This window comes from Gadus macrocephalus, chromosome 7 (assembly GCF_031168955.1).
Source record: "Gadus macrocephalus chromosome 7, ASM3116895v1".
Classification (NCBI taxonomy): Eukaryota; Metazoa; Chordata; class Actinopteri; order Gadiformes; family Gadidae; genus Gadus; species Gadus macrocephalus.
In genome coordinates, this window is record NC_082388.1 from 10,758,020 (window position 1) to 10,783,340 (window position 25,321).

The following is a 25,321-nucleotide window of genomic DNA, read 5'->3' on the forward strand; positions in this document are numbered from 1 at the left end:
CAACGGTGTCTTTATCTTCATCAGTCTGTTTACCCCGGCAGCGGACGACTCCACGGTGTCACCTCGTCATCCATCTCCATCCCATCTCCATCTCCTTCCTATCTTTACTCTCTTCCCCGGAGAGGGACCGTTGCTTTGGAGCTGCTTGGTATTCAGTTTCACTCCCCATTCCAGAGGAACAAGAATATTTTAGCTTCCCCCCCGCCCCGAGTGATTCGTCAACTTCAGCAGCAGGCCTACGGTTCGGACGCTCCCCGCCTGTTAATGGGCAATCCAATCTCATGGCGCCGCTCTCCGACCCGATCTGCACCGTTTTCTACTTGAGCTGGACCTTTTTACCACGGTGGAACCTAACCAGGGGTGACGGTGGTACCTAAATCCGTTCTTCTGCATCACCCTTTTGAACTCCACATCACTGTAGAGCAGGGGTCTCAAACTCAACCTACCTGTGGGCCGCTGGAGGTAGAGTCTGGGTCAGGCTGGGCCGCATCAATTATCCAAAAGAAAGGAGCACAACTGACCCAATCTAAGTTAATGATCGGGCTATCATTAGATCACGTTGGCTATGGTATCTCTGACAACACGGGACATTTCATAGCGGTTGGTGGAAACCGGGACATTTTAGCGTCCTTTGGCTTTTGGCGGGACTCAGGACACGCAACTCAAAATTGGGACTGTCCCGGCAAAACCGGGACATCTGGTCACCCTATCACAAGCGATAAAAAAGCGTGGCAAGCCACTCAGCAAAAAGGTGCATTTGACAACAACACTAAACTTTGATGTCAAGTAGGGGGCCACAAAATATCATCCCGCGGGCCTCAATTGGCCCCCGGGCCGCAAGTTTGAGACCCCTGCTGTAGAGCGTTTACTGGTGGCCAGCAGAGAGGGGAAGGCAGCCCAACAGGTACGGGCTGCTTACTTTACTCACTGATTGTTCTCCCCCCAAGCAGTACTGTCACACACTCCAAGACATCCCCTTGTTCATCCCCTCAACCCATCCCCCCCCATCCCTGTCATTTCCAGCATCATTCCCCCTAACAGATGCACAGACACCCCCTGAGATGGTGTCTGTGTTCGGTTGCTCTTCCTTATCCGTGCGTTCTGTCCTCATAGGATTCACCTCAGACACTAAGGCTCTCCTCTCTATAAAACTGTCCTGAAGCATAAAGTTTGTTCCTTCTGCAGACGCTGTCTCGCAGTTTGAATCTTAATTAGCTTTTTCCCCGAGTTGAATCGTGCGTTTTGCTCTACGTTGATCCGTCCGCATTATTATCATTGTTGAAGTAATATCCAAAGTATAAAGAGCATATTTACACTAGAGAAATTCCACAAATCACTGTCAATTTGAAACTTTCTGCCGTCCCCCTACAGGTGACATTCAACTGGTTTCATAAAACTACAGGACTTGCATCAGCCAAAGCCTGGTGGCACATCCATGTCAAATCTGAAGCTTTGCCAACTCTGGAGCAGCACGATGTTTTGCTTCATAGTCTTAACAGACACAGATGGATGCTTATGCACAGCAACACATTAAACAAGTACGACAGAGTAGCTTCGGTATTCAGCCTTCAGGACCGTCTCTTGGGTGTCTGTGTAGACCCTCACCCCAGACACAGCTCTGGTTAAGCAACAGCACGGCTGACAGGGAGTTTGTTAATGTTTGTATTTGTTTACGGGAGGAGCCCCATTAGCTGAGTATAATAATAACATCCCACAATAACATCCAACCAAACCCAGATACAATAAACCATGAAGCCCCCAGGGTCGTGAGCGGGGTCTTCCTTTAAGAAGTTCCTCGCCGTGGCGTGGAACTTCCCCCACCCCCAACACCTGTCGGGCGCCCCCCCCCACCCCCCCTGGCGGTGGCGGCGGCCCTGTTTGTCCCTGGCCCTCTCCCCGTAGCCCCTGTGTGTCCGGCGGAAGGCTAGCGTTTTTTGGCGAAGGTCCATGTGGCACGACAGGCCGTGGCATTCCTGATGTCTGTGGCTAATCTGCGGTGTCAGCTCGCGTTAACGCCGCACCACCAAATCTGAGGGCAGCCAGGGCCACGGAATATTAAAGAGCGGCCGCGGCCGGCGTCGGCCGCGGCAGCAGCGGTGGCGGCGGGGGCAGCCCAGGCGGCATTCCTCCGGAGCAGGGTGGGCTAGCAGAGGGTTAGCTGAGGTTGAGTAGGGGGTGGGCTGGTGGAGGTGGTGGTGGTGGAGGGGGGGGAGGGGGGGAGCGGGGGGCCGAGGGGGGCGGGCTGGGGGTGTCCACACTGTAACGGTCTGATACACTGGACAGGAGGAGGGGGGGGGGGGAGGAGGGGCCCCCGGGAGGATGGAAGGGGGGGGGGGGGGGGGAGAGGGCACAACTTCAAAGAGGGAATGCTTTTTCCTTGTCCCCCCCCCCCACCACCACCACCCGATCCCCCCTCCCTCCTTCCCACCGGACCCCCCACCCACCCGGCACATTGAAGCCGGCCTGGAATGAGCTCCAGCGACGGGGCTTTTGTCCGCGCCGAGGCCCTGAACGGAAGGCTCTGTGAGGGCCTGGGGCGGGGGGCGGGGGGCGGGGGGGGTTAATTATTCTCTACCTGGAACCTGCCAACCTCTCTGTGTTCTGCAGGCTCTGATTGACCCGTTAAGGGTCAGGCGGTCGGGGTGTGGGGGGTTCTGAGAGGGACGGTCGGATCGCCCCCGTGTCACATTTCACATGGGCCGGTGACTGAGTGAGTCAGACGGGAGGCATGCTGGTCCGAGGTAGCAGAAACAACAGGTTCATCCAGAATGCTGTTCAGTCATTCACTCATTCATCACCCCCCCCCCCCCCCCCCCCCAAACCCCTCCTCACCAGCAACCAAACTCCGTTTCTAGTCGGATAAAACTAAAAGGGGGCATGGCTTGAGCAGGACATACCCTGAAAGAACAGCCCCTCGTGCAGGTTCTATCCGGCTCTACCCGGTACTGGGATGACCCTGCGGTGCCTGATGACCCTGACCCACTCAGTCTTCACTCAGTCTCCGTCTCTATCTGCGGCCCCAGCCCCCCCACCCCCGCCTTACAGTAGCCAATCAGCCGCCGGGACGCCAGTGGGCACCAGATAGCCCAACATGTGCTGTGCTCCCTCTCTCCTCTCCCTCCCGCTCCCAAAGGGCAGGCCAACGGGGGGGTGGGGGGGTGGATGGGGAATGTTAGGGGGCGAGGAAGGGGTGGAGGGGTCAAAGGGTCACAGAGCCATGTTCACATGCGCCGCCGCCGCCGCGGTAGCCCCCGGCAACAGGTGTTGTCCCACGCCGACGCTCACCGACGTGTCACTTACCATCACGGTCACATGTCCTTACAGTTAACGTCTTTATCCCCCCCCCCCCCTGGGGTTAACTAATCTGGGGTTAACTGAGACTGACTTGTTTTTACAAAACGCTCATTCCTGTTTGTTTATTATCAAATGAATAGCATGAATCCTTTTTAGTGTATGGTTGTTCCGATCAGAGGGTTATTAAAGCCATACATTAACGTTGTGTGTGTGTGTGTGTAGCATCGCCGCGGCGGCCAGGGCTGGGAGCGACCATTAGCGCGGAGAGAAGAAGAAAGGCTGCTATATAAGACAGGGGGCCTGCTGGGGCCTGGTGCTGGAAGTGATATGTCTGTTCCCTCGCTGCCTCCTGCAAGAGGCCCCTTCGCCGCGCAGAGCTGAGGTCAACGAGTACACATCAATACCCAGAATGCACCTCAAGGGGGGAAAAAAGGAAAAAGGAAAGAAAACGTACGACAGTGCTGCTCCTTTAAGGTGGCAGGCAAGGAGTCGGCCGATTCCGTTCTATCTGGAGATGGAGAGAGAGAGAGGGGAGGAAGATAGGGAGAGAGAGGGAGAAGGTTAAGAGGGAAAGGCCGAGAGCGAGAGAGAGAGGAACGAGAGAAGGGGAGAGAGAGAGGGGAGGAGGAGAGGGAGAGAGAGGGAGAAGGTTAAGAGGGAAAGGCAGAGAGCGAGAGAGAGAGGAACAAGAGAAGGGGAGAGAGAGAGAGAGGGGAAAGAGAAGAACGAGAGGGGGAGAGAGAGAAGAGAGGGAGGGAGAGAGAGAGTGGGTCAGGAGGGGCCGGGGGAGAGAGAGATGGAGGAGGATAGAAAAGAAAAAGCAAGGGAGTGGTAAAAGGGATATCATTCGTTGGTTCGCTGCCGTCGCGAGGAAGATGTTACGCTAATATCATTCGTGTTGTAATACTATGGCTTTCAGTTTGCTCACTGCGCTGCTCGGAATAATAATAATAAAAAAAGAGTCTTGTTGCTAGGAGAGGAGGGATCCAGCCTTCTCTTATTGGCCACTAGTATGCGTAAGATCGGCCAATAGCAGACCTCCCCCATAAGCGATAGCATAGTACGGCTACCCCCACATGCAACCCTTAACTGACATGTCAGACCTTTTTTTATTGGATAAAGTGAAGCAGACTGAATGTGTTAAGACTGCAGTGAGGGTTTATGCATGGATTTGTGTGTGTGTGTGTGTGTGTGTGTGTGGGTGTGTGTGTGTGTGTGGGGGGGGGGGGGGGGTATGTCCCTGATTCGTAAATGATGCACGCACGCACACACACACACACACACACACACACACTCAAATCATCGTATGATTATTCATGAATAAAATATTTGTTTCCTTTATAATCTGTATAATTTGAAAGTAAAAAAATATCTAGTCAAGTGCTTTCTACGTGTGTATCTGAAGGAGAATGTTACATTGTGATTATAATACCTCAGTTTAACGCTTGTGGAATTTATTTTCGGTACATTGTTTAAACTGTAGACATTTTAAACAGTTTTAATTTCCCATACAACAAAAACAAACCAAATCATCTATAGCTAAAACGACAATCAACTCAATCAGTAGGTAGATCTGTTATACTGTGCTTCTCTCAGGTAACACCCCATAATACAATAACTCCTTTCAAGAACACCAACAGAAACATCTATCTATCTATCTATCTATCTATCTATCTATCTATCTATCTATCTATCTATCTATCTATCTATCTATCTATCTATCTATCTATCTATCTATCTCTCTCTCTCTCTCTCTCTCTCTCTCTCTCTCTCTCTCTCTCTCTCTCTCTCTCTCTCTCTCTCTCTCTCTCTCTCTCTCTCTCTCTCTCTCTCTCTCTCTCTCTCTCTCTCTCTCTCTCTCTCTCTCTCTCTCTCTCATGCTGTGTCTCTATCTTTCTATCTTCATATTGCTGTATCTCTTTCTATCTCTATATCTCTCTATCCATCTATTTAATTAGCTTTATTCGTCTATATATACAGGAACCTTTGTCTGTATTTATATATGTATTTATATATATTTATCTGTCTGTCTGTCTGTCTCCCTGCTCATCTATCTATTTTTCTGTTTGTATGTCTAACCATCAATATTTCGATAGATGGATCGAAAGAAAGATAGATAGATAGTTGGTTTGACTGATAGATGGATGGATAGATCTACCTATCTTTGTGTCCAACATTGTCAGAACGTATGATGAGCGCTGACCTCCAGTGCATTGTGACACTATGTTAATGTGAAGGTGTGTTTCTGCAGACAGGGTCTGAGCTGGGCTCCTTTGGGGAGTTGGTACATATTATTTTGCCCTTCAATAATTTTTTGATGAAGATTTAAAAGATAAATAACAATTTTAAAAATACATGCATTTTAAATTATACTTTAAAATGCCCCTTAGCCAGTTTTCACTAAAAAGGGTTGAAAAGCTCTCTCAAACCCCTATTTTATTGTTTTTACAAAGATAAACATACCTTGAATTACACAATAAAAAATTGCTTGAATAGAATTTCATCAAAATAATTACCAAAATAAGGAAGGACCGGAACAGGTCTAAAAGTGATTTAAGTTCATATAGGCCGCATTTAATATTATTTGGAGTTTCTCAGTTATACTCCCTATCAACCCTTCACATCTTACCACCTTGTGCAGTGTGCATGACCTAACCGACCTCAGATCAGCAAAACATGCCCAACAAATTAACTTTATTCATGATCCATCAGTATTCATGACAATAACATTTGCAACGAGTCCCACTAAATTGATAATAATATCGATTTCCTGTCATGTGTGCTGTGTGTAGGCATAGAGGTGCCATTATACGGCTATTGTTAGAAATGACAGTAGACCATGGTCATGGTCATATTTATGAATATTGTAACTAATGGACCGGTGCTTGTTTTAGATTCTGCACACACACACACACACACACACACACACACACACACACACACACACACACACACACACACACGCTGTTCACAGCGGGGATACCTCGGGGAGGAGGACTGAATCCTGGCACTGCTTTATCAAGTGACTGGCTCTCTGCTCTGATTCAAAACATAAGATGTAGCCTATATGAATACTTATGATGAAAAAGATCGTCAGTGTTTTTGCTCACGGGTGCAATATTTAAATGTTTGAAAATAACCGTGAATTATCAAGTTTAAGCTATTGAGACGGTTTTGCTGTGTGCAGTGCGTGCTCATGTAGCGTCGGGTCATAGCAAGTGATAGAGCGCCCTTGCGTGGCCGTTACAGGCAACAGCATGCACCGCAGTGCAATTATTTTTGAGGAAGAACTATTTTCAAAGAAAAAATATTTCACTTTTAGTTAGTTAATGATTATCTTTCAATCATTATCATTCTGTTCCATGTTTCGATATAGTATTATAGGTATGTTTAAGAATATATTCTTAAGAGATGGTATATTGTCCATAAAGTTTAACAACACACATTGATTAATTTAGTATTTTTTTTTTTTGTATTTACACTATTAACCGTTGCAAATGGAAATGGCAAATGCCACATGGACTTTTGACTGTGAATTGAAAGACATTTTAATTAATTAGCAGCTCGTTATATCGGGATAATGCTTAACCCTGCAGTCAGCCACCCCAAGCAATTCAATTCAGTTGATTCTACTCTGCAATATAAATCATTAAAAACCAAACAAAAAAAACACCACAAATGCCCAAAAGGAAAGACTCCATCGATTATAGTGCATTAAGAATTACATTATTAACCGTTGCAAATGGAATTGGCAAATGCCACATGGACTTTTGACTGTGAATTGAAAGACATTTTAATTAATTAGCTGTTTGAAAACAAGATTTCCACATTAAAACGTCCAAACATGAGAATATGATATTTTTATTCCATGCATGCAGTTCTCAGTAAATGATATAAGTCGTTTAAACACAATATTCAATCATACAGTGGATACAAAAAATTCATAAAAAAATATGAATATGAAAAAGTTGTTGATTTGGCTGAACCCCAGTTAGATTCAAGTGCATATAAACAATTGCCTGTATTCCTCAGGCACTTGGGTGTGTGGATTGGCTAAGGGTCCTGCAGCAGCTAAGCCTATCATGTATCCAATGGGAAGTCTTGGTTGGCAACTTTGGTGGATGCGTCACATAAAAAGAGCAACTGACCTGATTTTGTCTATTCTTATACTGGAAATAGCCTTCTGAGAGTCACAGTACCTCTAAGCAGTCAAAAGAATATCCCTATTGTACCTAGTGGTTACAAGATATACTGTATACAACTAATAACGTATATGTTTGATGTATGTAAATCAGAGATGATTACAATCATTCAAGAATATAAAGCCATTATGTATGGCTTAGATCATGGTGATCAGCTAAAGCAGCCTCTGTCTGAGCCATGGAACATATCACTTTGAACATGAATTCACTTATTCAATAGCAAACATCTTGCTTGTCAATCACAGATGCTTGAAATGCAACACTTATCAATACAAAAACACCTGCACAGGGAGGGAGCACAGATGGAGGGAGATTTGGGGTTGTTTGTAGCTCACTCTTAACCATTCTCTAATCGTACCTACATTTAGGTATGATACCTGATAAATGTGTATAGTACCGAGCTCTGATATCACTCAGATCTTTCATATCAACCCATTTGAAATCTCAAATTGTGTACTTTGTAAGGCAGTTCACACAATTCAGACTAAACTTGACTAGGAATCACAATAGGAAAATTGTCGTGTCAATCTACATGTGACAATATTGGTTCAAAATTAGTTGATTCATTTTATGTTAATACCTTCTCTGTCCTACCCCTGGGTCGGCCCTGTCCCAGAGTCCCACCCTGGGAGCGCTGTGATGAGAACACTGTCCCCCTGGACGTTGGTCAGGGCGGGTTTAGACCGATATGTTTAGGCGGTTGGGTTGAAGGTTCCATGGAATCCGTAGGGAATGTTGACCGGCACATTAGCTCTTCCCAGCTCCTCGAATGTTTGGGCATCCAAGACAAGGAGGAAGGTTCCTTTATCCTATGAAAAGATAAGACATAATAACATTGACATACGAATTATATAATTAATTTGGGTTAACACAATAGTAATTCTTGAAATTTGCTTTGGGTAGTTTTATTCAAATATAATACATGATAAAATATAAACATGGTTCCATTGTTTCACCAAGACAAACATCTGAGCTTCTCTTCTAGAGCATTTTAAAAAGCACACTTTGTTTTCCTTCTCCAGCTCATTATATCGGGACAGTGCTTAACCCTGCAGTCAGCCACCCCAAGCAATTCAATTCAGTTGATTCAACTCTGCAATATAAATCATCCAAAAAAAAAAAAAAACACCACAAATGCCCAAAAGGAAGGACTCCATCGATTATAGTGCATCCAATTTACGAGCCACTATATTGTAGTGTGTCTCCGCTGTACTCAGAGCAGCGCGTGCTTACGTCTGCAGTCTCCCTGCTTATTGTTCCGTCCAAGCTACAACCCTGGCCTGTAATTCTCTCTTTCTGCAGCCAACAGCCCTATAAAAATCGTGATAAATATCCTCCGATAGCCACCATCAGCAGGAACGCGTGTGGTCGTAAAAGGTTTTATTCTTGCCCACATATCGCTTCATTACCTGAACTTATATCACCCGTATACTCCGGGTCTGAGTGGACGTTTTTCAAAAGTTGCTCGCTGTAAACGGCATCGTAGTTCATGAGTTTACTTTGAAAATAACTTTGGGGTTGTGTGGTGTTAAATAACAGCTTTTGTAGGCGTGTGTGTGGTGTTATTTTCACAAAGCACAACTAACCTGTCATGTCCATTATCTGCTATATGGAGGACTAGAATGTTTTCCCCCAGCCTGCGTTGGTCAGAGCCAATATTTATATTCCTCCTTGGTAAAGCGAGAGTGCGACTAGAACCCAACCCGTCTCAGACTACAGGCAGAACACGTCTCTGATCATCTAAACCAAATCAGGCATTATGTCTGTTTCATTACCAATGTCACATGTTCCATGTTTGCAAATGCATTCTGTGTGTGCTTATATATATATATATTTTTTTTTTTTTACTATTATTTGTGAGTGGTATACTGACATTTTTTGGATTTTCTTATAATTACAATCACACCTCCAGACAGAACGGCTGCACTGTTTTTCATTGGAGGGGTCACGCAAGGGAAGACATACATTGTTTAGTAGGAGATAATGTAGAATATAATAAACATGGAAATAATGACATTAACCTTTTCTTCATATATTTATATGAAAGAACAAATTTATCTAACATAATAACGCATGACGCAGTCGAGAATTCTACTCTCATTAAGAGGCATTTTATGTATTTGGTTTGTCTCGGATAGACGAGGACTTTAGTTTGACGTTCAATATTTCCCCTGTTTTTCTTCCTAAACTCAATAGCTCATTGAGAGCCAAAATAAATCAGATGAGACTTGTTTACACATTTTACAGTTTCACACATTCCTGAGTGCCACACGATGCCCTTGATATTAGGAAAACCACACGTTGAAAACTAATATCAGCACTCCAATTGAGTGAAATATTGTCCAATGTCCAAACTGATCTGAAAGTAATCTGTCCTTTTTCAAAAAGCTACTTTGTTTTGCAAGCGAATACAGTCCATCTAAAATCACTTCGGTCCCTTTCTATCCAAACTGTCATCCACCACCTTAACTATGTTAAAGGAACGAATGGACAACCCGCTGTTGAAGACTCCAGGCATACTCTGCATGCATCAAGAGGCCAGCAGAGAAGGGGAACCAACAGTTATTGTTACGGCCTGTATAATGAACAATCTGAGAGACACGGATATGCCAGAAACCTTTAGTATATTTGGCCTACTTTATTTTATTGTATGCACACAGAACACACCGTTATATTTTGCCATTGGTGCCATCTTGAATGCTCTCCTACGCTCCCATCTAGCGGTTTGGGATGGCAGTTCTGCAGACCTCAGCTCACACAACCTTCGGCGTCGCCTACGTAGGCATTTGATCTGGCGTCTTTTCTATCTCGCGCGTATGGGGGTGCTAGCTTCTATTCATCTCAAATGGATGGGCACTCGCAATTTTTTTCCTGCGAGTCGTTTGTGCACACAGTTGTGTTAGTTCAGGTAAAATGTACCGCCTGAGTGTAGCTGGGTGGGTTTAACCGTTGTGTGGTTTAACTGTTGTGTAGTGTAACTTTTGTTCTCGAGGGTGAGTCCCCTTAACTTTAATTGGTGAGATGAACTCGACCACACTGGAAGACACCACCCCGAATCCTTATGTCTGAATAAAAGTATAAATATATTTATTTTGCACAATAGGAGAACAAAAGTATCCCCACAGCATGTACCATCATTCTCCCCGAGCTACTCTTCTGGGTTTCTGTATAAAGGGTTTTTAGAAATGTCAAGGTGATTCGAGCTAAAGGACTAATGACTAATGACCTTCTGGGCCGCCGCTGGGACAGGGCTCCCACGCAAGAGCACATTGTCATGATTCTATAAAGAACTACTGGGTACGCATGTTGTAATTTTGCACCATGCATTATCAAGTTATGTAAAAAGTCGTGTTTAATTTCCTAAAAACTGTAACCACCTCTTGTCCCGATAGAAGTGGCACGGCTGCACTTTGCTTTCAGTTGGTTGTGAAAAACCGACTGCTTTTCAGCAGTGCATTTGAATGATTCTGCAACAACTTTGAATCAATCTTTCCATTCGCCCGTCGATCTTTCGAGTCCGTTCACACTAGGGATGGGCAAAATGATTATTTTCCGGGAACTAGTTCTTTCAATTCAGTTCACTGTAACGATTCGTTCGTTTGATTTGTTCGTTTTGATTCGTTCGCTACGTCAGATTACGTCATTTTTCAGGGAATCTCACAGGTGTCTGCCCCCCTCCCCGCGAGACGTCCCTGCGCATAATTTAAGCGACTTCTAGGCTCTACCCCGCGTGAAAATCAACAAGATATACTATATAATACAACCAAACGTCCCACCAATATTTATACCACTTGCTTACTCTCTATATTTCATTCATGGTTTTATATTTATAATTTTATTTTACTTTACATTTAATTCTTCATTATTCAGGCATTACAGAACTTTCATGGTCATAAATAAAAAATACGAACTGCAGTTTAATATCTTTGTTTGTTTGTTTGTTCTTGAATTTACGTACGCATTTCCCAATCCCAAGACTCCTGGGATTGGGAAATGCGTTTATCCAATAGATGGAGGTCAAGTCTATTTTCGGAAATGTAGGGGGATATAGGAGTGGCCCCACGTCGAATGGTATGACCCAAGATACGTCAGACAGAGAAAGCGCGCAAATTCGACGGTACCACCTTGTCATTTGTTTACCCAGGTGCCATGGCAACACCATTGCTACCTCTCATTGGCTGAATCTTTGAGAACGTTGTAGACTCAATCGATATAAGGTCGCGGGGAGACGAAGCTCTGTTCGTTTGTATATTTTATTTACGTGACCATATTTTTTTTTATGTTAAAAAAATGAATCAAAGAACCAGTTCTTCTTGTTTTGGGGAACCAGTTCTTGTCGTTCACGTTCGGGATTTGTTCGTTGTGAACGAATCGGTCGCGACCGACTCATCCCTAGTTCACGCACATTTGGGGTCAGAAACGCTTCACTGCCCCCTTGTTGTGGACCCCTTAATGTAACGGGGGACTTCAAACTCTGGCAGCTCTGCGGAGATCCAGGTCTCTGAGTCCCAACGTGGAGACATGCTGTGAACGCAGCCGTACCTGTGAGGGTGTGAGCACCACAGAGAGGATGACTCCTTGGTCCTCGTCCACAGCGTCGGGCGAGGGCACGAACACCGGCTCAGACGGGTAGAAGCCCTGCTGCTGCCACACCTGGGACGGACACACACACACACACACACACAATGAAGGTTTATGAAGTTTGGAAACATTTAGATATGGCAGATTCTTTGTGTTAATAGCTCACCTGCTAAAAAATGTACAGACTACGCCAAAGTCACCCATTGAAAAAAAAAAATCAACGCATTTTTGTTAAGAATGTATTCCAAATCCTTTGAGTTAAAGTCTGCTTGAAAAGTTTGTGTTTCTTGTCATTTCTGTGTAATTGTTTAACACCCACTGTTGTTGTATTTTGTATTATTTAAAGCTTAGGGTTGCTATATGTTACTATAACATCAACATTCCATGCACCACTTTAAGTAAAGACTGCATCACACACACACACACACACACACACACACACACACACACACACACACACACACACACACACACACACACACACACACACACACACACACACACACACACACACACACACACACACACACACACACACCCCCCCCTATGGGTTGTCGACTTAGCTCTTGCTAATATCACTAACTTCAAGATGCAATTCAAGGCAGTTGAGGATCAATGTACGCGTTTAATTATTGCGTCGGTACATCATGTCCTGTATGACAGACACCTCGTGGGCTCCTCCCAGCCCACCTTGAGGGACTTGTCCTTGAGGTCCATCTTCAGCAGGGAGTCCCCCACCAGGTGTCTGAAGCCACAGCCGTAGAAGTAGCGGTACGGCCGCGTGTTGTTCTGCCCATAGTTGATCTGAGGGAACTCCAGGCCTCCGTAGTCAAGGAGATCGTCGCCATGGAGATCCTCGTGCTGGCACAACACCTGCTCACAGAGAGAGACATGAACCCTCCTATTTATATTAACTACTGTAAGGCACAACCCAATATTGATTAATTGATCGCCGTGTCACGACATTGTCAAAGATCGGCATGTAAAGAAAAAATATGCATTTCAACTAAGTAGCAAACGTTTGTTAAAGGCACCCAGTGCAACTTTCGAGGCTTAAAAATAAACATTCAATTTCTAGTCTTTTTTACACGTAGTAAGTTTCAATAACTCCATACCATTACATACCGACATTTAAGCAGCAAAGATGAGACGTCGTTGTGTGGTGAGAACTGATACAAAATCGATAACAACAACAATGCCGCCATTTTCTTTATTTTTTGTAACCTACAATAAATAAAGCAGGCTTCCAGTCAATGGAAAAATGGCTTCTCCCCACCGGCGATTGTTGTTGTTTACGATTTTCTATCAGTTCTCACCACACAACGACGTCTCATCTTTGCTCCTTGAATGTCGATATGTAATGGTATGGAGTTATTGAAACTTACTACGTGTAAAAAAGACTAGAAATTGAATGTTTACATAAAGTTGCACTGGGTGCCTTTAATATTGACAATCCTCAGGTAATTTAAAAATACAGATATTACACACACATTGCAGGCCAACATTTATTGTTAGTTTTTTCAGATTATTTTGATGAATATAGGCTGTTTCCTAAAGTGAAGGCTGCAGACTAGTTAGAACACTTCCTTGCGAGTCGCGTCCTATGGAGATGAGGCTAGAGTGCTAGCTAGAGGGCCGGCTAGCGTTTGTAGCGTTCAGAGTTTGGAACGACTCGCTAGTGTGGAAGCGCATTAATATTGCTTGTGGTAAATATTTTAATTATTGAAATTGTTATTTGGGACAGTAGTTTGTTTAAACACCAGCTACTTACATATTATAACAAATCAATCCAAGCAAAATTTTGCCTATCATTACGTTGCAAAAACGTTTGCAAAAAAAAAAAAATCGCACAGTAAATTTTTTGCATTTGCATGATCTATAAAAGAAATAGGGCGCAAAATACTTCTGAAAACGTTCAAATAACTTAATACCCCGCGCAGCGTGTGAACTCAAAGGATTGTGGGAATTTTGGCTCGTTGATGATCCATCGATGCAACCTTGAAAAATCTCGGAATTCTCAAAACTAAAGATCGTGAAAAGGGCGCGGAATTCCGAGTGTTCTCAACATTGGAAAAGTGCTTGTCGGCGTTCTATGATGTAGCGTCCTTAAAAGGGCGGCCGTTTTGCTTGCTTCCTTCACATTGGGAAACAGCCATAGTTTTGGATTAACATTGTCTTTGCTTTGGCCTGTATAGGTTTATAGTTCTAGGTCTACCTTTTCAAGCAGACCAAGTAACCCCTCATAATTCATCTTATTTCTTCTTCTAATGCGACTGCGACCCCGCTCACCTTGTCCTGGCCGGTCTTTAAACAGGTGGCCAGGCTGTCGGGTCTGGTGTTGAGGTTCTGGTTACTCGGGGTGTCGCTGGTGACACCCAGCGGCAGGACAAAGCGCCTGGGGAACACCCTGGTCATCTCGTTATAGACCTGGAGGACAACCACATCATCAGCAGGTATTCTAGTGACACAAGCACATGGCTACCTGCCTCGCACTGCGGGGTTCTTTGGAAGCTGAGCAAGGCTTGTCGGGGGGGGGGGGGGCTCTCTGGCCTATGGAATATGGCCCAGGACAGTGAGGGGGGGCACCTTCCTTCAGAGAGAACTCTCTTTCAGATGAGACGTTAGACCGAGGTCCTGACCCCATGTGATCACTCCAAGGTCCCATGGCACTAGGGTCCGGGCCAAATCCCCAACCTGGATCTTGTACCGACGATCAATGGCCATGATCATTTAATTAGATGCCGTCATTCCTCACCTCTCCACAGTGTGTGACATAATGGCTTTCGAACATTACTCAGGTGGGTGATTGGCTGACCTTATAAGGCAATCTAATTCGCTGACCTACTGGAGAACATGTCATTGGCTCACCTAATGGCGAGTGTCTTACTCATGATACATTTTCTTTTTGATCTGCTGACCTGATGGCGAGCACTTCATTGGCTGAGCAGATTGGAGAGCTTTTCATTGGCCGAACCGATAGAGAGCGTCTTATTGGCTGACCTGACAAAGATCAACCATGTGCTGACCTGTTTGAGAGCATCTCATTGGCTGCCACGATCAAGAGCCTCTCATTGGCTGAGAGCCTCTCATTGGCTGACCTGGTCGAGGGCGTCTCCAGACTTGCGTAGGTTCTGGATGAGGTAGTTGTTGATGGCCTGGCCGTCCTCTGAGCAGCACATGTCCAGCATGAGGAAGCCGTCTTCCTCGAAGGCGTTGATCTGATGGAAGGTGGAGATGGCCTTGGTGTGGTACCTCACCAAGCTCGCCTGGGGAGACGACACCACATTACATCACATGCACACCAACCCCTGGCCTGACTGTTCTGCACGCCTGGCTGCAATTACATACACACACACACACACACACTGCACGCTTGAGGTCGTACTGTACACGACATGGTTGAAGAATGTGCAAAGAAGCAAAGGATTGGTATTCTAGCATAGTGGCCAGCATGACCTCACTGCGGTTTCTCTAATGAAAACTACGAGCAGCATGGTGAGGCTGCCTTCAGCATTATGCAGCTAACAGCTGGTAGAAACTTCCTAAAGTTTGAGACCAGCCTTAAATCAAGCAACTTTGCTCAAACCTGGCTCAAAGCGTTTATCTTCACAGCTTCTTTCTTTTAAAGCCTTCCTCTGTGTATTGTATTCTTTACTCTTATTTTATATATATTTTTTATGGCTGTTTTAGATAAGCTGTATAAATAAACTTGCCTAGCTTTGACTAGTACTAGTGCAGCTAGTATTTGCACATCTCCTAATTACTGATTCTTTATCCAATGAGTCAAACTGAATTCCTGTCTCCGCTTTACACTCAGTTAGTCGTTTGATTACACACTTCTAGAAACCACATTGATATGGGCGACTTTTAGATAATGAGTTCACTTACAAATCAGAGCTTGAGCAATATGAATAGGCTACAGGTAAATGTTTGGTTGAAGACAACAATGGAGGCCAATAATGGTGGAGTGTAAGAGGGGGAGAAATAGAGGAGCAGGAGGAGCTGGAAAGACAAGGAAGAGGAGGGGGAAGAAGAAGATGAGGAAGACAAAAGAGGAAAAGGAGGAGGAGGAGGAAGGGGAAGAAGAAGATGAGGAAGACGTAAGAGGAAAAGGAGGAGGAAGGAAAAGAAGAAGAGGAGGATGTGAAGAAGTGGAGGTGGACGAGACGTAAGATGAGGGAGAGGAGAGAACGAGTTTTTGAAAAGATATGTATAATATTTTCCTGGTTTTGTGCATTAAGGTTTTGTGGTTTGTGTATTGAGTTTTGCAAAAAAGTGTAATGCTTCAAAGATAGTGCCTTAGCAATCAGAAGAAAAAAATAATGAATCAAGTACCTCTTATCCAACATTGCTTATTTGATATTGTATATTGTTAATTGGAGAGCCTCTGTGCTGTGGAGCTCTCTGGGTCAGGCCATTACCCTTGTGTAATGCCGTGCAGCCTGCAGCCTCCACCCACCTGGCCTGTCTTCTTGTCCACCAGATGGAACACGGTGTCCTGCTTGGGGTCCCAGTAGATGCCTTCGCTCAGCCCCTTCCCTCTCAGCTTACAGGTCACGATCTTCAGCAGGTCCATCTTGATGGGCTGCTCGATGAAAACCACGTAATTCTCGGACATCGCTGGCGGGGAATAGAGACGGAGGACGGAGAGCGGGGACGAGTTAAACGACGCATGCGATTATGTTTAGGCTAGTATACATTTCTCTACGATTACACCTTTTGGTAGTCAAACACCTTATTTGTCATCTTCTGATTAAATAAGGCAGCCCTGACAAATAGTACATTAAAAACGATTGTGATAACCAATCGCTCCGTACGCAATCCAGAGGAGGGCAAATGAAATGTTGTCCCTAAAACGTCAAACACTGTGATTATCCTTTGACTGTGGAGAATCTGGGAAAAATACGGGTGGTTCTCCCAGGCCGGGGGCACCCGGTGAGTCACCGAAGCTGTGGTAGTAGGAGGGGTGGGACTTGCTGGCAGGCATGATGGAGCACAGCACTGTGGCTCCCTGCAGCGAGTCAGTGGAGTCCTTCTTCTCTGGAGGGACCCGCACGATGTTGTACAGCGCACCTGCAAGCAAGACCAGGGGGTTACACACACACCCCCGTGCCCTTACACACACACACACACACACACACACACACACACACACACACACACACACACACACACACACACACACACACACACACACACACACACACACACACACACACACACACACACACACACACACACACACACACACACACCAAGATGACTCCAAAACTAATATAAGCAAACACTTCCATACGTACACAGAAACACACCCACACACATAAACACAGGAACAAACGTGACGTCACACGATCCCGCTGGTGCTGTTATTCTTATTTCCAGTATTTGGAATGGGGTATGTTGATGTTTACGTTGGGAGAGCTATCCACTGCCCACAGCCTGGCTATACGCACCTTTGCTGCCGTACGAGTTGCCCATGTTGTACACCGTCCCATCAGGGTCGCAGTGGGGGTGGGCCGTGGCCCCGTTCACAGCCACAAACTTACTCCAGTCGACCTGCAATGTAGACATAACACAAAACCATGAATGTTAATCATTACTCATGACTGTTTGACTTGTTAGCTAAAAAAAGCAAGATCTCAAAGGCTCTGGCTGATTTTAGTTAGTTGTTTACATTGTTGACATGTAAACTAGCCAGGATTTTTGTTATATTCACCGCTTCTCATGGTGTACATTGCGTTCAGGAATTAGGCAGTTGGCTAGCCATTGACATCAATTATGTTCTAGACGAGTGTTTAGCATCTCCCATGACTGTACATCGTTTTTTTCAACAGAAGTGAGCACATACTAACTTCTGTGGATAGGGAGTTATCTCCAATAATGCTCAGAGAAAAAAAAATCCACACGTTTCAATAATTAGTTTACCCACCACTGGGCTGGCATATCTATATCGATGTCTGCGTCTATGTTGACATGCTTTTCGACATAGACAACATCAACAATTAATTAAATTAAATCAACCTGGATTCTTGGCAAAACCGGCCTTAACTATAGTAAGTAAGTAAAGTTTATTTATATTGCGTAATTTAGAGACAAAGGTCCCACAGTGCTTCACAATCATAAAATAAATATGAGACAATAAAAAACATAAGTGTAAAAAGGCATAAAATACTGTACAACCCGCATAGCTCTAGACAAAAGCCTGCATGAAAACATGAGTCTTAAAAGGAAACGCCCAGATATCTCGGACTCTGTGGACACTGTTAAAGTGTCCACAGAGTCTGCAGTAAGTAGAGGGAGAGGGCGTGCATTCCACTGGCTAACACCAAAAGCATGAGCAACCAGTTGTGAATTGGGTGCAGGGAACAGTAAATAACAGATGCTCTTATGTGTTCTATTGGGGTTTATTTTGTGGTTAATGATTACCTTTTCTATCGACGCTAGGGTTTCTGGATCCACTTTGTGCATCAAGTTGGTCTCGGTGCTGACGTAGTAGTCTCCCTTGTATTTCACAAAGCTCACACTTGCATTGTCCGTGGGCTCTGCAATCAGAAAATTTTCACAACGTTATACTGCAGATCGATCTATATATCTATCCATCCATCTATATATATATATATATAGACAAGCTATATTTCAGATTCAGTTGATTTCATACATGTATTTGAAATGCAATTTAGTTTAAAACTGGAGTTAATTTAAGGAGTTTGCCCGCTCAGTGTGCCAACACAGCTGTTTTGTGACATGAGGGCTCCAGAGATCCACCCTTGTTTGCCCGCTGGAATGCTGAACTTGCACTCAACGCAGAAGTCATAGCATGTGACCGGAATGAGGCAGGGAAGTTCAAGACTGCAGCCATTCCCTCGTAAACATTCTTTGCGTTTCATGTGACCTCTTCACCAGCAGACATTGGTTGGGGGATGCATCGCGCTAGTGCTGGGCGTGAAGAGGAACATCTGTTTCCCATCGTCGCTGTACAACCAGAGGAGGCCCAAGGAAATGTAACCAAACACTGTGAACCACACTCTATGGACCACACTCTATGGACCACACTCACCATGAACCACAGGCGCTATGAAACACACTCACTGACTTCTAACAGAAGACATGAGCATGTTGTGGCTTAAATATTTGTGAATTATATTAACAATGCTCTTGTTTTATTTTGTCATTTAGCAAATGCTTTTATCCAGGGCAGGTAGATAAAAGCATCTATACCTACATCTAGGCTGCGGACCCTCTTGGTGATTATCTTGTCTTGAAACGTGTGGTTGTCTAAAAACTGTGAGTAGGCCTTCACACAGCACAGCTGGCCACAAGCTGAACGGGCACCCTTCCAGACGGCCATCTTCTATAGCGTGTATTTTAACAGCCACACCCTGTCGCGTGTCTTCAATCTGTGATATTTCAGAGCATGTTGCGTGGTTCTGTTTCACATGTACTGGTATATTTTTTCAAGTCAAACAGCAATCGGTCAAAAGGCAGCTTGTTAAAACAGGATAAAGAACCAATGCCACCACAAATTCTACATTTTGAAGCCAGAACACCATGTATCCAGTAACTATCCCCTCTATTGGACTATCACAGTATCCAGTAACTATCCCCTCTATTGGACTATCACAGTATCCAGTAACTAACCCCTCTATTATAGTAACACAGTATCCAGTAACTAACCCCTCTATCATAGTAACAGTGTACAGTAACTAACCCCTCTATTATGGTAACAGTGTACAGTAACTAACCCCTCTATTATGGTAACATAGTATCCAGTAACTAACCCCTCTATTGTACTATCACAGTATCCAGTAACTAACCCCTCCATCATAGTAACATAGTATCCAGTAACTAACCATTCTATCATAGTAACACAGTGTCCAGTAACTTACCCCTCCATCATAGTAACACAGTATCCAGTAACTAACCCCTCTCTTATAGTAACACAGTATCCAGTAACTAACCCCTCTCTTATAGGAACACAGTATCCAGTAACTAACCCCTCTCTTATAGGAACACAGTATCCAGTAACTAACCCCTCTCTTATAGGAACAGTCAACCTTTCCAGTCCTCATTTCAGCCGGTCACTTACGGATCATCTCAAAGCGGGAGAGAAAGCGCTGGAAGAAGTTTTGACAGGGGTCGGGGAGGGCCAGCGTCCCGAACTCGGACACCATGATGCGGTCCTTCTCGCTGTTCTTCCTGTAGGAGTCGCTCTGCAGGAAGCGACTGCGGTAGGTCACCTCTCCCTCCTGGATCTTGAACTGATGCAGTAACGCCATGCCGTCAAACCAGTGGTTGTAGCTGCGGAGGGGAGGGGAACATTCAAGGCGTCGTTACTCCTAGGATGGGGAGGATTTGGGCTGATACAGATTGCCACTTGATCTGCCGATAATGAATTTTACACATTTTGGACAACATTGTCCAATGGTTGCCGACATTTGCGGCCAGTAAATCAGTGGACCAACATATTCAGTTGACAGAAAAATCATTAACACAATAAATATAAAGAAGTCAATTATCATGGGCATCACTTTTTGTTTCGGACTCACTGCGTGTTCCCAAACTCAAACTTTCCGGGCCCATTGCGGAGCAGGTTGCCGTGGATCCAAGAGGGGATGGTCCCCCGTACGGCGGTGGGGATGGGCTCCGGGGTCTCCTCCACGGAGCGCACCAGGGGGGCGATGCACTCCAGGCCCTTAAGCACCCCTGAGGCCCTCTGCTCCTCCCTGACGCCCAGCACGGTGTCATCTGCGGAGAGAGCAAGGTGTCTTATGTAGACACATAAAACCCGCCATGGCTTACACATCGAGGACTTAAGCTTACCAGACCTTAAACACGGATAAAAAACGGTATGCAAACACACCAAGGCGAGGGAAAAACTTAACAAGTAGAATATGAACCCTTTCAACTTCACCGTCCCCTGCTGAAAGTTTAAATTAGAAAACCACAACTCTAGTGTGTTGTGGTTAAGGAAAGTACGTGTATTCCCACAGATGCTGCAAAGTTGAAGTTCACCTACGTAACTGATACGAACATAAAAGCATTTATACGACAAAAGCTGAACAATGCTGCCAAATTTCAGAAACAATAAATGATCAACTGTTTAAAGAAAGTTAAACTTTTGTTCTATTTTTTTTGTATTTTAGCAGTCTGTAGAAAACACTGTGTTAATGGTGGTTGTAAGCCTAATTTATGTGCAGTGAATTATTGTTACAGCACTATGGTTAAAAATGGCAACAACAAAAAGTGATAGTTGAAAATATCCATTAGGTAAAGTACAATGACATAGTTAAAAGAAAAACAAAATACTGCATACTGCAGTTATTATTGTAATGCAGTATATATAGTACTATGGTATCGTAATTGTAGTATTCTATAGCAAAATAAAAGTATAATAAAAGTTCTGTAATTTACTTCAGTAGATTGTAGTTTATGTAGTAAACTGTAGTAGTATATAATGTAGTATACTGTAGTAATAAAACTGCAGTTTTCTGTAGTATACTATAGTTTACTGTAGTAGTATATATGTGGTATACTGTACTAATAAAACTGCAGTTTTATGTAGTATACTATGTTTACTGTAGTAAAACTACTGTAGTAAGGTTAAAAAACACTACAATATTTACTATAGTATATATAGGGTGTACTGTAGTTTATTTACGATAGTAAACTAGAATTTTCTGTAGTATACTATAGTTTACTGTAGTAAAACTACTATAGTAAGGTTCAAAAACACTACAATATTTACTATAGTATATATAGGGTATACTATAGTTTATTTACTATAGTAAACTATAGAATTTTCTGTAGTATACTATAGTTTACTGTAGTAAAACTACTTTAGTAAGGTTCGAAAACACTACAATATTTACTATAGTATACAGGACTGTCTCAGAAAATTAGAATATTGTGATAAAGTCCTTTATTTTCTGTAATGCAACTAAAAACATGAAAATGTCATACATTCTGGATTCATTACACATCAACTGAAATATTGCAAGCCTTTTGTCGTTTTAATATTGCTGATTATGGCATACAGCTTAAGAAAACTCAAATATCCTATCTCAAAATATTAGAATATCATGAAAAAGTATAATAGCAGGCTATTTAACTAATCACTTGAATCGTCTAATTAACTCGAAACACCTGCAAGGGTTTCCCTGAGCCTTTAAAAACACTCAGCTTGGTTCAGTAAACTAAATCACAAGTATGGGGAAGACTGCTGACCTGACTGCTGTCCAGAGGACCATCATTGACACCCTCCATCAGGAGGGTAAGACACAAAAAGAAATTTCCAAAAGAGCAGGCTGTTCACAGAGTACAGTTTCAAAGCACATTCACAAAAAGTCTGTTGGAAGGAGGAAATGTGGCAGGAAACGCTGCACAACCAAGAGAGAGGACCGCAGCCTTAACAGCATTGTGAAGAAGAGCCGCTTCCAGAATTTGGGGGAGCTTCAAAGACAGTGGACTGAAGCTGGAGTCCAGGTATCAAAAGCCACTGTTCACAGACGTGTCCGGGAAATGGGCTACAATAGCCGTATTCCCATGGTCAAGCCACTCCTGAACTCAAGACAATGGAAGAAGCGTCTGACTTGGGCTATGGAAAAGAAGCACTGGACAGTTGCAGAGTGGTCCAGAGTCCTGTTTTCAGACGAAAGCAAGGTTTGTATTTCATTTGGAAGTCAAGGCGCTAGAGTCTGGAGGAAGGCTGGAGAGGAGCAAAATCCAAGTTGCTTGAAATCCAGTGTGAAGTTCCCACAGTCAGCAATGGTTTGGGGAGCCATGTCAGCTGCTGGTGTTGGTCCGCTGTGTTTCATCAAGTGCAGAGTCAATGCAGCTGTGTACCAAGAGATTTTAGAGCACTACATGCTTCCATCTGTTAAAAAAGCTCTATGGAGATGATGATTTCATTTTCCAGCATGATCTGGCACCTGCCCACAGTGCCAAAACCACCAGTAACTGGTGTACTGACCATGGCATTACTTTCCTCGATTGGCCTGCCAACTCCCCTGACCTGAACCCCATAGAGAATTTGTGGGGTATTGTGAAGAAGAAGCAGAGAGACACCAGACCCAATAATGCAAATGAGCTAAAGGCCGCTATTGAAGCATCCTGGGCATCCATAACACCTCAGCAATGCCACAGGCTGATTGCCTCCATGCCACGCGGCATTGATGCAGTAATCCGTACAAAAGGATTCCAAACCAAGTACTGAGTGCATTAATTGACATTTTCAAATGTTTGATTTTGTTTTGCTGTTTTTACTTGGTCTGAGGAAATATTCAAATTTTTTGAGATAGGATTTGAGTTTTCTTAAGCTGTATGCCATAATCAGCAATATTAAAATAATAAAAGGCTTGCAATATTTCAGTTGATGTGTAATGAATCCAGAATGTGACATTTTTGTTTTTTTTAATTGCATTACAGCAAATAAAGAACTTTATCACAATATTCTAATTTTCTGAGTATATTTTCTGTATACTATAGTTTATTTATATTTACTATAGTAAACTATAGAATTTTCTGTAGTATACTATAGTTTACTGTAGTAAAACTACTATAGTAAGGTTCAAAAACACAATATTTACTATAGTATATATAGGGTATACTATAGTTTATTTACTATAGTAAACTATAGAATTTTTTCATGTGAGAGGTTCGTGGTATACCCCCCTGCTCTCTCAGAACCTGTTTGTATTCTATGGTACGAAATACGACTACTTTTTAGTTATTAGTAGGCCTAATTGATTGATGGAACAATGCAAAATTATTCCAAACCATTAATGCTGCATCTTTCTTCCAGCTCAGCATGAAAACATGTGGTAAATCCAACTGTATCATAACTACAGCTGGAGAATTGCCAATGTAACATTTTAAAGGAATATGTACATAAAATGTTCTTTATATTCGTGGCACAATGTTATATCAAATCAACATAAAACGATCGATGTACATAGACGAACCCATCAACAAGAATTAGCAAGTAGCCCGCTGGGGAAACCATCAAGTTCAAGGCTATTTTAAACAGGCCTGCTATTGGGATGAGAATGACAACACAAGCTTTTCGGATGTAAAATATGCCTACCTGGACTGTCCATCTTCACAGGTGCCATGATGATACTGCGTCGAACAAACAAAACCCTTCCGATGACTTACGAACGCATGATAGTTCTGTTGCTGCTGCGCAGTAGATCCTACGCGCAGCCCGCTGGCATAGTGTGACGTAATGCTGTTAGGTAACGCAACAACATCGACGGAGGCTGCGCTGCCTGCATCCAAAATGCACGATTTTGAAACACATTGTACGGATTCAGGAAAGTATGTAACCGAAAGACATTTCATTGTAATTTCACTTGAAAGGCTGCAATTCAATGAATGCTTATTTTTAAGATTCAGTGCGTAAACACACACACACACACACACACACACACACACACACACACACACACACACACACACACACACACACACACACACACACACACAGACACACACACACACACACACACACACACACACACACACTATACATGGAAGTAAGGGATACTGTACAATGTACACAACCCTGGGTTTATGGAAGGAGCCCTCTGCCCGCATCGTTGTTCTGCATCACCCTCAAGGGGTTTAGTTCGTGCTACTTCAGCGTGATGCATCACCCTTTCTAAATATTACCTAAACTAAACCATCTCTTACCTTATTCCTTATCATAACATCGCTAATCGAATACATCGCTAACCTTATACCTAGACATATCCATTTCTTTCCTCATTCCGAAAAATAACAATTTCTTACCCATGTCTAAAGTAATTCCAACCATCCCTCACCTAATACCTAAACCATACCCGTCTCTTCCCTAATTCCTAAACCTAACCATGTTGGGAAAGATACTAACCCTAACCCAGTATTATTATTATCAATTATCAGTAGGCCTAATTATAACACTCATACACAACAACTTAAAAAATATAGGAAAGTTGTTGTGGATGGGGAGAACACGGACCCCTCTTTATTGGAACTGCCCAACATTACTTTTACCTTTATCTCATAGTGTTTGAATGCAAGCCGAAGCAGAGGTTTACACTTTAAAGTGTAGATGTAAAGTGCAACCGCCCCCCCCCCCTATTTCGGTCCCACCCCCTCCATATTCAGGCAAAATGAGATGACAGGACATCAAACCTCCTTTTGTTATATTGATTAGAAAATCTTAAAATTGTACTAAAATAATCCTAATGCGGGCTGGGGATGTG

At 43.7% G+C, this 25,321-nt stretch overlaps 1 protein-coding gene and 1 long non-coding RNA gene across 2 annotated transcripts in view; one reads left to right on the plus strand and one right to left on the minus strand.

Annotated features, from left to right (window-relative positions):
- Positions 1 to 7,406: 7,406 nt before the first annotated feature.
- Positions 7,407 to 20,822, minus strand: LOC132461517 (carotenoid-cleaving dioxygenase, mitochondrial-like). The gene is made up of 11 exons (XM_060056655.1): positions 20,624 to 20,822; positions 20,164 to 20,375; positions 18,504 to 18,619; positions 17,531 to 17,633; positions 17,022 to 17,150; positions 16,537 to 16,697; positions 15,176 to 15,343; positions 14,367 to 14,504; positions 12,768 to 12,950; positions 12,039 to 12,149; positions 7,407 to 8,305 (listed from the first exon to the last, which is right to left on the minus strand). The coding sequence occupies exons 2-11, from the start codon at positions 20,351 to 20,353 to the stop codon at positions 8,189 to 8,191; spliced, it is 1,416 nt and encodes a 471-aa protein (XP_059912638.1). The 5' UTR covers positions 20,354 to 20,375; positions 20,624 to 20,822; the 3' UTR covers positions 7,407 to 8,188.
- The window catches only part of LOC132461518 (uncharacterized), a 76,857-nt gene continuing 63,680 nt past the window's right edge, over positions 12,145 to 25,321 (plus strand). The window contains exon 1 of the long non-coding RNA XR_009526625.1: positions 12,145 to 12,475. This is a non-coding gene — a long non-coding RNA (uncharacterized LOC132461518). The remainder of the gene's footprint in view (positions 12,476 to 25,321) is intronic.